This window comes from Lethenteron reissneri, chromosome 32 (genome assembly GCF_015708825.2).
Source record: "Lethenteron reissneri isolate LAM-NWPU_2019-01 chromosome 32, ASM1570882v1, whole genome shotgun sequence".
In the NCBI taxonomy this organism is placed as follows: Eukaryota; Metazoa; Chordata; class Hyperoartia; order Petromyzontiformes; family Petromyzontidae; genus Lethenteron; species Lethenteron reissneri.
The window spans coordinates 3062021-3078078 of record NC_083810.1 but is presented as its reverse complement, the minus strand read 5'-3'; the positions used below and the strand labels follow the sequence as shown (position 1 = coordinate 3078078).

At 41.8% G+C, this 16058-nt stretch overlaps 1 protein-coding gene across 1 annotated transcript; it reads left to right on the top strand.

The window, feature by feature from the left end:
* The first annotated feature begins 2698 nt into the window (after positions 1 to 2698).
* Positions 2699 to 15395, top strand: LOC133350127 (uncharacterized). Its single transcript, XM_061564155.1, has 10 exons — positions 2699 to 2789; positions 2910 to 2979; positions 4885 to 5038; positions 6032 to 6219; positions 6447 to 6766; positions 6989 to 8106; positions 9237 to 9391; positions 10149 to 10322; positions 10986 to 11233; positions 15216 to 15395. Exons 1-10 carry the CDS (start codon positions 2787 to 2789, stop codon positions 15393 to 15395), a joined length of 2610 nt encoding a protein of 869 aa, XP_061420139.1. The 5' UTR covers positions 2699 to 2786.
* Positions 15396 to 16058: the final 663 nt, after the last annotated feature.

Sequence of the window (16058 nt, the reverse complement as noted above, 5' to 3'; positions counted from 1 at the left end):
GATTAAGTTTAAAGTTTATTTTGTTTAACCAAGTCCGAATTCAAAAGACCAGGATAGAGCCTCTTTAAACATTGGCCTGTGTTACCAAAATGACCAAAGCAAAAACATAAAACACTTTTAAGATGTTTAACACGTAGGCTTGCGTGACCAATATCCATAAGAGGTTTTTTGGGGTTAGATCGCGTAAATATATAAATATGTCATAAAACACGCAACCACCCGACACAGCCAACTAGTAAGGGTTGTCACGTAAACAGAATGTGGCCAATTCGTCACTAGTACAGCACACCGGTGTGTTGGAAAGCCAAGCCACAACATTTACAATCTGAATACGTTTCCCCAGTAATTACAACTAGCTTCATCAGGCGTTGATGTGGTGACCTCGCTTCTGCGCTCTTGCGCAAAGTGGGGGGGGGGGGGGGGGGGATTACTGAGTCAACGTACATTATGCATGCGCATTATGCGAGCCCTTCGATCTTGTCCTTCCTGTTCATTGTGTTTATTAAAATAGCCGTACAAACGGCTTATTGAAGCCTGTATAGGCATTCATTTAAACTATGTATTATTTGATTATTCGCTTCCACAAAGCACTAAGTCGGTAGCTATCTGAACGGTTATTTTATTTTTTTCAATATCGATAGATTCTCTAATTAGTCTTGGACAGTAGTAGATATTTTTGCACAGAACTTCAACATGATTATAATTAATTGAGTGTCCTTGTTAGCACGCGTGTTCTGCTACTGCTGACAGTTGTATTTGGGAGTATTTAATATTTATTTGACGTTATTTTAGTCTCGTGCTGATCATTCGTCCTGTTTGCCCAACATAGTATTTGTCACACATGTATTAATGTACACACCTTCTGTTGATAGCTTAGGTAAAACATATTTTGTACCAGATATTAATTTCTGTATTTTATGTACCATGCCAAATCTGACTCGGATGTTTTGTTTTTCCAAACATCTGGCTAGTTTATCAGTTACTCCCACAATGTACGGTATTTTGATCGTTTTAATTAGTTGGGCAGTTTCAATGCTCGTGTTATTTGATTTGGTTTTGGCATTCAATGACCTGTTGATTTGTGCACCATTGTAACCGTTCATTTGCAGCGCTTCTTTAACATGCTTAATTTCACATACCAGACTATCACCATCTGACACTTTCTTAGCTCGATGAATGTGTCTTGATAAGAGCAAATTTCTGTGCAGGGTGATGTATCACCCACAGTTTAAAAAGACAAGTAAAGTACAGTCAGTTCTCCTATAACGCAGTAGCTACGTTTCTGAAGAAGACCGCATTCTGGAAAAACTGTGTTATAATAACCATTGATTGAATATGAATTAAGGGGTAGTAGGTTTCAAAAACACCAACATAACTGACATTTTTCATGATAATTTATTGTACAGTATTATTGTTGATTATTAAGCGTTATATTATAATTACTGTGTTTTAGTTTGACAATATAATTCATTACTTTAATAAAAACATGAAATTGGCTAAACAATACATATTACAGTGTTATTCGTTAGGCGATATAAAACAAGCCATGGAGGACGGTGAAGAGAGAAGACAATGAAGGGTGTGAAGTGACTCGCTTCACATCTTTTAATGACATAATCTTTTTAAGTTAAAACATTTTTAACCATAAGAAATATGAAATGTGAATAAACGTATACAAATGTTGCAACACCACAAGATGAGATGGCTGCTTGAGACGAGTAGGGTAAAGCACAGTCCGTGATAACAGGTGAGGTGCGTATGCAGGCTGAACAAGGACTGAGGCGCATGGGTAGCATCTAGATTCTAGAAGCATCCAGCAGCATCTCGCCTTGTGCGATGCTACGCCGAGGCACCCGCACAAACGGCGTATTCCTACTCGCACGACGTAGTTCTGTTCATTCAATCGCGTTATATCCAATCCACTTCCGCCTTATAAAAATGTTTTCTCTAATACATTCATTGCGTTATATCCAATTCGCGTTATGAAAACATCACGCGTAATAACAGAACTGAGTGTCCATCTTGGAGGCTGTATTATGCACTTATTCAAAAGTGTATTTTTTCACTAAACTGGAAAGGCAGGGCTTGTTTTTAGGCTTAATGTGCATTGCTATATCCAGCCTGAATGCAAGTGCTGGATGTGAAATTCAATTCCCTAGTCAGGGTTTATTTTTCTTTTCATACGTGATTACTGTTCAAGTAATAAGAGCTTGTTTTCATATGGACCTGTGAATAGCACACGCTCTGTGCACATAACACGAGGTTTAAACAGCCTCCGGAATTTGATATGCAGCATGAATCATACGTAGTCATAATTCCAGTGTTAAATTCTCATGTTCTAAATTAAATAATAAACCATTGTTTGTTAAGAACGAGCGCTTAACGTTTTGAATAATTGTTTGCGAACATTTATACCGCTCTTATTGATGCGTGATAGCTCATCGTATCATCTGTTGTTTGCTTTCCCCCCCCTCGTGTGTTTGTGTTGGATTAATACCAATCAACCACCGTGGATGGACGCGTAAAGGAAACTAATGCTCGAGTTGCAAGTTATACAGCAAAGATCATGCTAAGCACAATGATGTAAACGGCTTCGGTGTCAAATAAAATCCTTTGTACCTAACCTGCTTAATCTATTCCTACTCATATATATATGAGATAGATATGAGAAGTGAACACAGAATAAGACAACCAATGGTTCACACTGGGCTGTTTTTAATCAAGTGCTTTCGTTAACTTTTCATATTTACCCGAGTCAATTAAGATTGTGTAAAACTATTACCAAAATGGTGAATGTTTAATCTCTCATATCTGTGCATGCAGTGCTGTGCATTCGTATTACCTGAAATATCACTTTGTAGCATGAACTGTTGTAAAATGCGTGCTGAGTTTTATATTTTAATTTGCAGGCACCGAAGGCTGTTAATACATGCGTGGTTGCAACGCTACTGATACTCCTCAATTCCTCTCAACTGTCTGGTAAGTTATTAAATACCTTCAGCATTACTATGACAGTTATTGTTAAGTGCAATATATGTACAGAATATGAACACAGTGTAGCAGCTTCTAGTGAGCATGAGGCTTTGCTTAATTCTATTGGAGGCATTTTAAGCATCATGTACCGAAAGAACCTAAGAGTATGTACATGTATAGGGACAAAATACTGGCATCTGAAATGCACTGCTATGGGAGGATATTACATCCTAGCTGGACACAAAGAGTGACACATGTATAAGTAATAAAAAGTCTGAATATAACAGAATACTTGATGCAAGTGGTAGTGAGAAGGAAACTATGCTTGTTTGGGCACATATTCAGGATGCAGAACAACAGGAAAAGAAAAACTGTATTGATGGGAATAATGGAGGGAACTGGAAGAAGAGACATATTCTGTAGAGAATGGCTCAATGACATGAAATTGGTGCCAGAGAGATTTGCATAGCCTCAGCATGTTGGCACAGGATAGAGGGAAGTGGAAACAAGTGACAAAAATGCAGTCGACACCTACGGGCTCTCTGCACATGGAGTTTGGTAGATTAATTGCCATGTACTGCTCTTTTGTCAATCCACAACTGGATAAGGGCCTCACCACTCAATGCAAGTCGTGGGGGTTATTTTACGGAAGTTCACCACGGCTTGAATAAGTTGGTGAAATTTGAGATATTTCATTTAGTCAGTACCACATGAGGTGACATAACTTTAGTGGTTTAAATTTCGTTCAATGACCAATAACAGCGAATTATGTAATAACCATTCGAAAGGAGTGAGGATATAACATAATTCACTTGTATTTGCCATGTAAATAAATTGGAATCAATAAAGTGTTGCTACCTTATGCCGTAGCATTTACTACTCTGGCATAGTTCTACAAAATCCACATTGCTATGCAAAATCCATAGCAGAACTATGGAGATTGCTCTCCACATCACCAATTGCACCTGTGTTTTGAGCATGGTGGTGGTCACCCATCCAAGCTCTATCCAGGCTCTATCCAGGCTCATTTCTGCTTAGCTTGTGTAATCTGATAAGATCAGGCACGTTAAGAGTTATTTGGTGATAGGCAGGACTTAAGTAAGTGGTGGAAGTTATACAATCCAATGGTAGAGACAGTATTTAAAGAATGAGTGCTAAAACAATTACGCTAAATACAGTCAAACCCCTTTTTACCTTGAGATTTTTTTGTCCATTCTAATGCCATAGAGGAACTTGTCATCATGCTCCAGCAAGCACAAGGTCGTGCTCATTTACACATTCCCATGGCTAAGGGCAGTATCTCTATAGAGAAACCACTGCTAGCTCCCTTCAACCAGGCCTAGGATCACACCTTGTGATTACCAGGACTAGGATCTCACTCTGTGATTCACAGTTACATGTCCAGCCAGGCCTAGGATCACATTGTGATTCACAGTTACATGTCCAGCCAGGCCTAGGATCACATTGTGATTCACAGTTAAATGTCAAACCAGGCCTAGGATCGCACTGTGATTCACAGTTAAATGTCCAACCAGGACTAGGATCACACCCTGTGATTCACACTTAAATGCCCAACTAGGCCCTGATGCTTAGGTTTCCACAGTTGTCTTGCACAACTCTTCGGCGTGTTTTAGTTGTTTCTCATGATGTTGGACATTTTTGCTTTCTGTACTGGGAGCTTTGTGTTCTCGGAGCTTCTTCAGGAACCAAATCCAGTTTCTGAAGAAGCAGAAGTCACATGGAGCATAACGTTGGACATCATACCTAGAAACTAAAAACACAAATTGGAGAGTCAATTGCTTTGCTGGAGTACCACCCACATAAGAAACTACAGTGCATGTCTAACTGGTTTGTTTGTAAATATTACGTGGTGTTATGCAGTAAGTTTGCATTTGTTATTTTGCATTGCAGAGAGCATCGTCTTTGCTGTGTTCAACCTGACAAGTCCATATGGGAATTTCACCAGCCCAAACTACCCACGTACATACCCGCTCTATTATGATGGCACTTGGATTATTAAAGGGCCACCCAATTCCATAATCACCCTGACAATAACCGATATACGGTAAGTGACAAGCACACGTCAGAGAGCCATTTCCTTTCATAAAAACATGTACAACCAACATGACAACCCACTTTTTAACTTTTTATGTAATTTACCTATGTCTGAAACTCTCAGAAATTATATTTTGTTACAATGGTATAACCGTTAAACATGTACGTGGCTTAAAGTTATCAGCTGATAAACGTTGCTTTTTAGAAGCCTTCTCAAATTTGTAAATAGTGAGTTGCTGTTGAACTAAGTGCTCCCAAATTGCCCATGGCACAACTCTAATCTTGGAAAAGGTCACGTGACCTTTTAAACCAAGGGACCTATTATTCTCAGATGTTTGCAATACCAAACCAGGCAGAACATGTATAAATTTAAAACGTTTTGCTCTTTGCTAATCATAATTTGTATAAAATGTAAACATATTTTTTGGACAGATTTGTATCCCCTTACGAATTTGTGTTAATTACACTCCTTGCTTATGATTTGAGTCAATCAAGGTCTGAGTCAACCCCCAACCCAGATTTCAAATCACAACCTTCCAATAATAGTCATGTGATCTGCCATGGTAACATAACATCCCTTAGAAATAAATCGAAGAGGTTGACAGTGGTGACATGCTAGACGTTTGTGAGAACATGATTATGGTGAATAGCCAAATGTAAATGCAGAAAAATTCCTACTTTACTGGAGACAATGGGCCAACAAGTAGCGATATGTGATGAATCACCCCTGCGAGGCATGTTTAATGTGAGGCAGGGACTGGTGGAGAATGCACTGCACTATTAATCTGGTTGCCATAACATCAGTGGTCAGTGATATCTTACACGATCCTGAACTGCCCATCCGTCCCTCCCTCTTGACCAACCCACACTGACCAGTGTGGTGAACCATGGTCAAACTCCCATGACCGACGTGGCATGAGATGGCCTTCATCCAGCAGTGGATTTACACAGGGGCGCTACAGTAGGGTTTTAATGCAGATTTTTATTTACATTCGTTTCACAGATTGGAAGTGGATTTTGATTTTGTGTATGTTTATGAGACCCAGACAACGCCCAACATCAGCGTGACATCTGCTTATTCATTCAAGTCTTACAGTGGCACCCTGACCGTGAAATTGACGAGTGATCAAAGCAGGGTTTATAGAGGCTTCAGTGCTGTCTACTGCATTACCAACAACACATCAACTCACGGTGAGTAGGCCTTTGAACCTTCAACGAAAATATACATGAAGGAGACATAGAGTGATTATCGCTTTTGTTTGTAATGTAAATTAAGTGCCGTAGTGAAACTTCTCTTATCCGATTTGTTGTCAGAGCTAGAGGAAGATTATTTTATTTGTTTCTCCACGCAAAGTACTATTCTTATCTGCGCAGTAACTATTTCATGATTGACCAAGTGTGCGAACTGTGCCTTTCAGAGAATACTAGTCCAATTGGACTGCAATCAGGTACCATACCAGACAAGCTCATCACCGCCTCATCAACATTCAACGCTAGCTTTGATGCCAAACAGGCCCGTCTGAACAACACCTTGGGCTACTGGAAACCAGCAACGCTAAACAACAAGCAATACCTATTGGTAGTGTTCCAAGCTAGGGTCATCGTGACTGGGCTAGTTTTGCAAGGATCAGCGCCCGAGATCGACACCCTCTACGGGCTTAACGCCAGCTGGGTGAAAGCCTTCAACATGGACACCATGAGCCCGGAAACCTTCTCATGGACTAGCACAAACACCACGGTAAGTTCATTTACACGTATACACTCTGTAAATTTTAATTAGACTAACACACACTGCAAACGACTGCATCGTTCCACCCTACTTATTACATTTACTTAATGTAAAATGATAAAGCTCTTAAATACTGGTCTCGCAAGATGTCTATACATTAGCAATTATTTTATTTCTGATTCCTAAAATAACATGTAATTGTATTGACATTTGTGTTTTGTGCCTTTGTAGTTTTTCACTGGCCTCTCTAGTTCTGATGAACTGAAGGTTGCAACAATTGGACTGCCCTTGATCAGCAGTGGCATTCGGATTAGGCCTGTGAATTGGCAAACTGATATAGCCATTCGCATGGAGATTCTGACTTTCTGCACCAAGGCTGGTCCCACTGAATTTACATACAGCCCCAACAACACTAAAGGAGGCATTACTTTTAAAGCAGCAAATGTCTCCATTGGCTTTGCCTGCTACATCTGGGATGTTGGGGATGGACAAACATTCATTTTTGGTCCTGACTTTTGTTACAATTGGGGGTCACATTTTTCAATAATAACATCAGCTTTTTCAGACCCGATATCATTTTTGTATAGCTATGCAGAATTTGGCATATACACATATAAGGTGAAAGAAATTACTGGCAATGGCAATAGCACATATGAACAGGTTGTTTATGTCAATGGCTACGGTTGTATTCCATATACAATGACACTCGTAGATGACATGCAAAGCAACAATAAAACTCGTGTCCTCCAAGTTTCTGAGGCAATGCACCTGATGGCTCATGTGAACATGACATGCTTGGCCCAATTTGAAGACACACACTACATCTGGTCCATCACGACCCTGCAAACTGGCAACATTAAAACAATCCCATGGTATGATGCCAACTACCAACAATTTGAGCCCTTTTATTTCACAGAAGGTACCTTTTTAATACGCGTCACAGTCGACATCCAGCCAATAAGTTTACAAAGCTTCACTGACAATATAACCATCACTGTTCATGCGACTCCATTAGAAGTACACATCACTGGTGGAGACACATCAGCTGTTGGCAATGGAGCCGACGTGCAGATCGATGCATCTGAACTGTCTTACGATCCAGATAATCGAGACTGTAGTGCTCATGGAATTAATTTTCAGTGGAAATGCAGCAAAGCGCTTCCCGGTGAAGTAGTGCAAGATTGCAGATATGTCAATGTGGACATTGGCTCCATATACATACCGCAGTCCGAGCTGACAATAAATGCCACTGTCTGGGTACAAGTAACAGCGACTAAAGGGACTCGTGAAGCCAACAGAACTAAAGTGATTTCCGTGATGGACGGGAATCCCCTGGATGTTTACATTAGGTATGTAAGCCGCTATTTATATCGTCAGTCTACACATGTAGTCTGCATGCTGCATTATTGGATTTTCTTATAAGAACAATTTCACGTTATAATATGCAACAGAAAACATGTTTGCCACTTTATTGTTTACGATGGTGGTGGTGGTGATTAACACACAGGCTAAAGACCATGTACAGAATATTATCTGATGGTGTTAAAGATGATAGTAATAGATTGTGGTTCACCCTCTGCTTCCAACGCCACTGCAGAATAATGCAGTCATGTTTTTACATCTACAGTATGTAGTAACTGCTATCATCACTGATGCAGTCATTATTTGGCAAGGATCTTGGGTGTTGATACAATGTGTACCACTCTCTGTGAAATCACTGCGGTGGCTCTACGGAGAGACTGGCTCCTGCCATATAAATGTTAAATTTCACCAGTGGTTGAGGTCCACAATTGAGATGAATACTGTACCACCAAATGCTCATTTGGTCATTGGATAAAAACGTTGACATTGGCTATATTTAATGCTAACGGTGTCGGGCATATGACCATGCGAAGGCAGCATATTAGTCATATTGTAAATGTTTATGTATGACTGATGCCTTTGCCAAACGCTGATAATTCTTGTCATACGTTATTGTCATTCAAAAGCGCCACGGTGGTGAGATTTTAACGACCTCGCCTAGAATACAGGAGGGCGTGGGTTTGATCCTGACTCTGACACCTGTATATTTGGAGTTTGGATGTTCTCCCCGTGGTTGCATGGATTTTTCCACAAGTCGCTCCGCTTTTTCCCTCCACATTATAGAATCAACATGTGTTTAGAGTATTTCGCTGCTATACATTTCCAAATAATAAACATTTCGTTGAGCTATCATTTGTGGACAGATCGCTTCTGAAAAAGAGCTACATAGCCCATATATGTTTTTAACCTAGTGATTATGTAGCTTAACATATTATTTACTACTCTTTGGTTCTTTCAGTAAAGTCACATAGAAAGAGAAAATTATAAATTAAATAATTTTATATTTTTACGTGACTTTACCGAAAGAACCAAAGAGTAATTCCTGCAGTCACGAAAGCGTCAAATCTAATATTATTGACTAATTTGTTTTGATATATCCTTAACAATTTTCTGACAGCTGTGGACATACCTGCGCTGACAAGGTTACCACTTTGGATCCACTTGTGCTCTCAGGCGAGTGTGGTAACTGCGACGATGAGAACTTACTATACCAATGGAAGCTACTGTCCAATAACGAAACTGTCACAGATTTTGAGCACATGACTTCCACAGGTATAAGTATTTACGAGATGAGTTTTGAAAATGTCTTTTTCAAATAATCCACAATATGGCTATACTGTACATCCTTAAACATGGTATTTTAAGGAAAACCATCTTTATAATCTCATATTTAATTGCTTAAAAACTGGTTATAATATCTAATCTCTAATACCTGAAACAAACAGTATGAACTTACAAGAAGCACGCAACTATATTTTAATGCAACGAACACAATATTTAAATTTACGTTTCTTATTGGAGCACTTCAAACCAGTTGTTCGCTGGAACCTCCAAAAGGCAAACTGGATGCAGCAGCAACATAGGCTGTCTCAGCCCCTGCTGCTGATAAGAAGAACTCCTGTTGCCTGCAGACCGCCAGTCAATCATACTCGTCAGACTACAGAGGTTACTTATCCTGACACGGGGCCTATAGCGCAATGTAGTTTTCTCGGACTAACTCGCAATGCTTGTTAGCATGCAGTGATATTCTGATTAGTGGTCAGATATCCACCTCAATATATATTACATTGCTTATCCACTGCATATACATTTTGTATCTCTTTATGATACACTTGATTTGTAGCAGTGCATAACGTTAATTCATACATGTACCATATGTTGAACTTCTTTCACGCCGTACATAGCCAACCATGCTAATCGGAGGTATGATTCATACTCAAAAGGTTGCATGCATTTGTTCCTGCTTGAATAATATTTTCATTATTTTTTATTGATTTTGTCGCTTTCTGTTGCTGGTGGCGATGTTCAGGAATTTACAACAAAGGCTTAGTGATCACTGAGAATTCCTTGAAGGAAGGGGCTCTATTTGACATCCAAGTCAGTGTTACTGCCCATGGTAGAGGTACCGTGGAGGCCAGCTACAGCTTTGTCACTAGTCTTGGCCCTCTCAGCGGCATCACATGCGTGAGCAATCCTCTGTCTGGTTAGTACTGAAGTTTGTGTTCTTCGTTCTTTAAAACAATCACTCTTATAGTGGCTCCACAATTCACTTTTTACACGCAGATATGATAAAATTATTGAATCAAACTCGTCGCGGAATTTTGCACAGAAATTTTAACACGTGTGATGTAAAAATGGTAAGCACAGGTAGATAGTTGGACAGTGAGGGACACAGAATATATCTGTGAATTTAAGTTTATTTTAAAAATAATATTTAAACCTGGACTCACATTTGTCACACCTTGACAAGCGAGTGCAGATGCAATGCTATATCCAGAGTATTTTATTCAACAATAATTGCTTTGATGCTTTGTTTGAATTGGCTAGAAGTCATATACAGAATTCTGATTGCATGTGATGCAACATTTTTGCATAATACTATCAAACAATACATCTGCACACCCACTGTCTATGATAATAGATGCTCTATCATATTATGAATTTGGTTATTTTACTGCGCATGTGTTTGCTGTTTTGCTTTACATCCCTCCCATGTTTTTCGGGTAGTAATGCGTGTTGTCAGGCACGATATCTAACGTTTCACCGCACATGCTTGGGACTTCCTCAGTCCTGAAATAGCTCCCAGCACGTGGAGTAAAGATTTCACATTCGAAGATCAACACATCGTTATTATGTTTTGTTCAAGGTTTTGCAGCAGTGACGCTCTTCCAGCTCTCATGCAGTGGCTGGACGAGTGAGTCCCAACAGCAGCTCACCTACTCGTTTAAGGCCGTGTCGAACCACACCGAGTTCCTGATCTACAACTCTCAGCTGAGCCAGACTCCCTCTCTGCTGCTGCCCGTGGGAGACCTAGACACCCAAGGGACGCTGGACCTCAGGGCGAGCGTGTGCAACTCCGTTAGAGCTTGCACGTCGGCCCGCATACAAGTCAAAGTAAGTCTATTTTAGTAAGTTATTATATATATGTAGGGTGGGAGATGGTGGCCTTCTCGTGGCCTACCCATTAAGTGCCTCATCACACGACTAATACCATCACTTTTGCCTTTTTGGAAAGTTTCGAGTTCAGGGATGTGTAAATCCTGTCCAAAAAACAGTAATTTTAAGGGGCCAAAAGATCAGCCTAAGAAGAGTGGGACCTGCATTTCGAGTGTATTAATTAAACGTGGAAGGCCTCTCACGTGCAAAGTATGAGGTGCTCGACAAGTGTTTACATCAAGAACACATCGACGTTGTTGCCTTCCGGGAAACCCATGCCGAAGATAACTGACTAGCAAACTATAAAATCAACGGATATGACATAAATTCTGCCATCAACCATACGAAATACGACCTTGCCACTTACATCAAGCAAGGCATTACAGACAAAATGCGTCATCACCAATGAAACATCAGCCATTACCATCAGAATAGGCCAGGTGTAAGTGACCAACATCTACAAACCACCGAAGAGTTCCTGGCCAACTCCAATGATCCCTATAGCAGCTCAACCATTGGTATACGTGGGGTGACTTTAACAGCCACCACACACAATGAGGTTAATCCACAAATGACGAAGCAGGAGATCAACTCACTGACTGGTCATCCATAAATTATCAGATTTTCGACCCTAAACAGGGAGGCAGTTTCTACTCTGCTCGATGTAAACGGGGATACAATCCAGACCTCTGCTAAATGTCCAAAGATCACCATGGCCTCCCGCTCTCCACAACAAGGAAAATCCTAGGATCTTTCCCCAGAAGCCAACACCGACCAGCAATCATCCACATCGGTCTTCAAATTCCGTTGATCACATCCAAACCAGTTGATTGCTGGAATCTCCAGAAGGCGAACTGGTTGGCCTTCCAGCGCAAAACAGAAATCGCGCTGCAAACCATTGATCTGGTGCCACATATCTACAAAATTTTTGTCACCGCAATGATCAATGTGGCTTAAATCTGGAGATTGATGAATTCCTAAAAGCATTCAAAAGAACCGGCAATGAGACAACGGCATCAACGCTCTCAGAGGCTCTAAATTCGGCTAGACAACAGCACACTCCAGCCACAATGCATGGAATCTCCTTCACCATCTTGGCACCAGCATACCACCTATAAAAAGGCAAATCGCTTCTCACCTCTTTGCCAAAACAAAAGTCACAAAAAATAAGCAGCACAAACAAGACGTGTGCAAAGTTCTCACTGCAACTGAAAGGAGCCTACCAACAAGCTCCGCATTCTCCCATCTGTACTCAAGGGAAGAGATCTTTGACACACTATGGGCCACTAAAGCCCAAAAAAATCGCAGGCAACGACAACATATATCCCGAATTCCTCACAAATATGGGACCTGTCGGCCAAGACTGGCTCGCGGCCTTGTTTACCACTGTCCATTTAAGTGGCACAATCCCCAGAGCCTAGAAGGCAGCAAAAGTTGGAGAAGTTCAGGCCTTAAGTTACCAGCCCATCACACTGCTATCGACGGTATATACATTGATGGAGAGCACGCTGCTCACACGCATCGTGCCCATAGTTGAGCCATACCTGCCCATCGGACAAGCCGGCTTTCGGCCTGCCAGAAGCTCCTGTGAGCAGCTCCTTTCTCTGACCAGCTACATCGAAGCTGGAATCCAATGAAAGCAAAAACCCACTACAGCCATGACACCGTCTGGAGACATGGGCTCCTACTCAGGGCAGCGTGCATCATTAAGTGCTGTTCAACCCTGAATCTGCTGAACTCGTTGCTCAGCAATCGAAACTTCCAGGTACACCTTTCCAGTAACACAAGCCGTACAAGAAATGTCAACGACGGCTTAATTCAGGGATCAGTACTGACTCGGATCCTGTTAAATATCTTCACCAGCGACCTGCCAAAGACATCATCCCGCAAATTTGACTATGCGGACGACATAACAATGGATACTCAGGGAACAAACGTTAAGTCCATTAGTCACACCCTAACAGAAGACTTGTCCAAAGGTGGAAACTACGGCCATATCCATCCAAAACGACTGTCTAAATCCACCATCTCAATAACCATGACATAAACGCCTAGTTGTAAGTGACTTTCTTTGGTCACCCTGTCAAAAACGAGCCATATCCCAAGTACTTTGACAGAACATTAAACAAAAGCCTCACATTCAAAAAGCATATCGAATATATGTGCAAAAAAAAGCAGAGGCGCCTCACCCTCTTCCCAAACTCTTCCACCATCACTCTCAGTTTTACCTCCGATTCCACTCCTTCTACACTTCCTTGTCTTCACTCGTCTCGATGACTGCAACTCACTTCTGCCTGGTCTCCCTGATTATGCCTTTCCCTCTCCAACACATCCAAAACGCAGCTGCATGCCCTGTACTCAACTTTCCCTACATATCTCACTGCTCTCCTCTCATCAACTTCACTGGCTTCCTGTTACTGCTGTCTTTTGAAATTCCTCATCCTAGTATTCAAAGCTTTGCACGGTATTGCCCCCCCCCCCCCACCTCTCTTCTCTCATTTATGTATATGGCCGTTCACGCCCCCTCCGATATCAATCTTCTCTTCTTCTCTCCGTCCCTCCACCCCCTTTGTGCCCAGTCTCGCGTTAGTTATTTCTCTCTTCTTGCCCCTTTACATTGGAACAACTCCCTCTCCATATTAGACTTTCCACCTCGCTTTCCTCCTTTTGCTCTGCCCTCAGGTCCTTTCTCTTTTATATTGCTTTTTCTATTCCACTGCCTCCACCACGACCGGTTCCTTCCCCCGCTCCTAACCTACTCCCAGTCCCCCCATCCTCTTCCTCCAATGATCTCTAATTCCTCAGCCGGCTCCCACGTCTCGCTTTCTCTATGTGTACCTTACCACATTTATCCCTTAGCCCTCCACCGCGCTCGTCAATCAGTCCAACTATTCGTCCACCAGACCTCTGCCCCGATCACTCTTCACCTTCCCTCATCCATGCCCAGCAACAACACCTTGCCACTTCATACCCCACTGCCTCTCATCCACGTTGCACCCATCTGTCATCCTCATTCACCATCATACTCCACTGTATTCCTCCTTCCCTACCCCTGCAACATCAGCTCCTTTCCAGGCCCCTTTCCCTCCATCCCTTCCATCACCTCCCTCACGAATAGCCATTCCGCCCCACCCATTGCTCCCCTTTTGCCCCTTGTGTACCGCCATTGATTTGCGTTGTAGAGCACCCTTTCCAGGGGGCTTTCCAGATAAATCCAAAATATAACAGAAGACCGTTGGCTAACACCGTGGAGTTCTACGGAGGTTCCATATAAAAGCCTCATCGATGACCTCACCATTGCTCCGCACTGCTTTGATCTGCCAAGAAAACTATGGTGCTCCATCAACTGCTTCAGAACAGCAACTGGCCACTGCGCACACCTCCACCACAAGTGGAGAATTAAAGAAAACCCACAGTGTGCCTTTGGCAACCCGAACCAGATAATGGACCATATCGTGAACAACTGCATCCTACGCCGGCACTCCGGCGGACTGAAGAGTATTAGTCATTTTACTCCCGTCGCTATCGCATGGCTCAGACTTAAACTTGGATGTGTGATTTGCCCATACTTGCCATACGCTGGAAGAAGATTATATATATAAATATTTTTGCTTGAAAATGAACTGTCTTGACAATACTATCAGCCCAGCTTTGCCCCAAGTCTTGGTGAAGGAAAAACTAAAACCGTGGAAAACTATCCGTACCATGAGAATCCCATGCTGGCTCGGCTGAGAAGTGCCAGTAGATAATGAGTATAAGTAAGCTCGGGAAGTGGTCCCCAGAAGCAAGCGTTTCATATGGAGACATACACTGAACATAATTGTGCATACTGTTCTCATCACCAGTGGCACTCGCAATTCCATTTCAACTCACTGTTCATGTGTTTGTCCAGTCAAAGAAAGTGCCCGCTTGGTGAGGTCTAACATGATTTACTTTTCAGGTAACGCATCTATCTGCGGAGCAGCTATTTGACAATACCCGTGCAATGCTGGCAACCAATGGGACAATCCAAGCGATGGCACGCACGGGCAATGTCATGGTCGTCGGGTTGATAAAGATTTTAACAGCATCCCTTCAAAACTTAGCCCCAGACCACTATGTGAAAGAGGTATTCGTTTGAAAACATGCACATCAACACTGCAGAATAATTTTTAAGCAGCAGCCCATTCCCGGTCAGAAAAAAGTCATTTAAAATTAAATGTGTAATGAAGATATATAAATACAAAAACGCAATTGTTGATTCAACTCAACCAAAATATGAACATTTTGCTAGAGGATATGAGAATGTGATTCTGCCACATCCATAATTCTGTATGATCATCGTGGGGCACCATGGGGGTGAGATGTTAACTACCTCGCCTGGTATACAGGAGTTCGTGGGTTCGATTCCAACCCTGACGCTGGTATATTTGGAGTTTGCATGTTCTCCCCGTGGTCGGATGGATTTTTTATCCGGGTCCTCCGGTTTTTCTCTCCACATTTTAGAAAGATGCATTTAAAGTATTTGGCTGCTGTAAATTTCCACACGATAAGCTACTTCGTTGAGCTATCATTTGTAACTAGGTCGTTTATGAAAAAGTGATAAAAAGATCGGTGGGCTTTACCTGGTAAAATTCAAAAATATAGTAATATATAGAGTGCATGGGTGGTCAGCAGAGGGCACTGTAGCATAATCCATTGATGTACGTTTGTACTTTGCTCCAATGTAAATCCAGCCAACCTTCAGACCAGCGTGGTAAAGTACGGTGAAATATCTCCCATGACTCAGACGGGATGGCGAAAC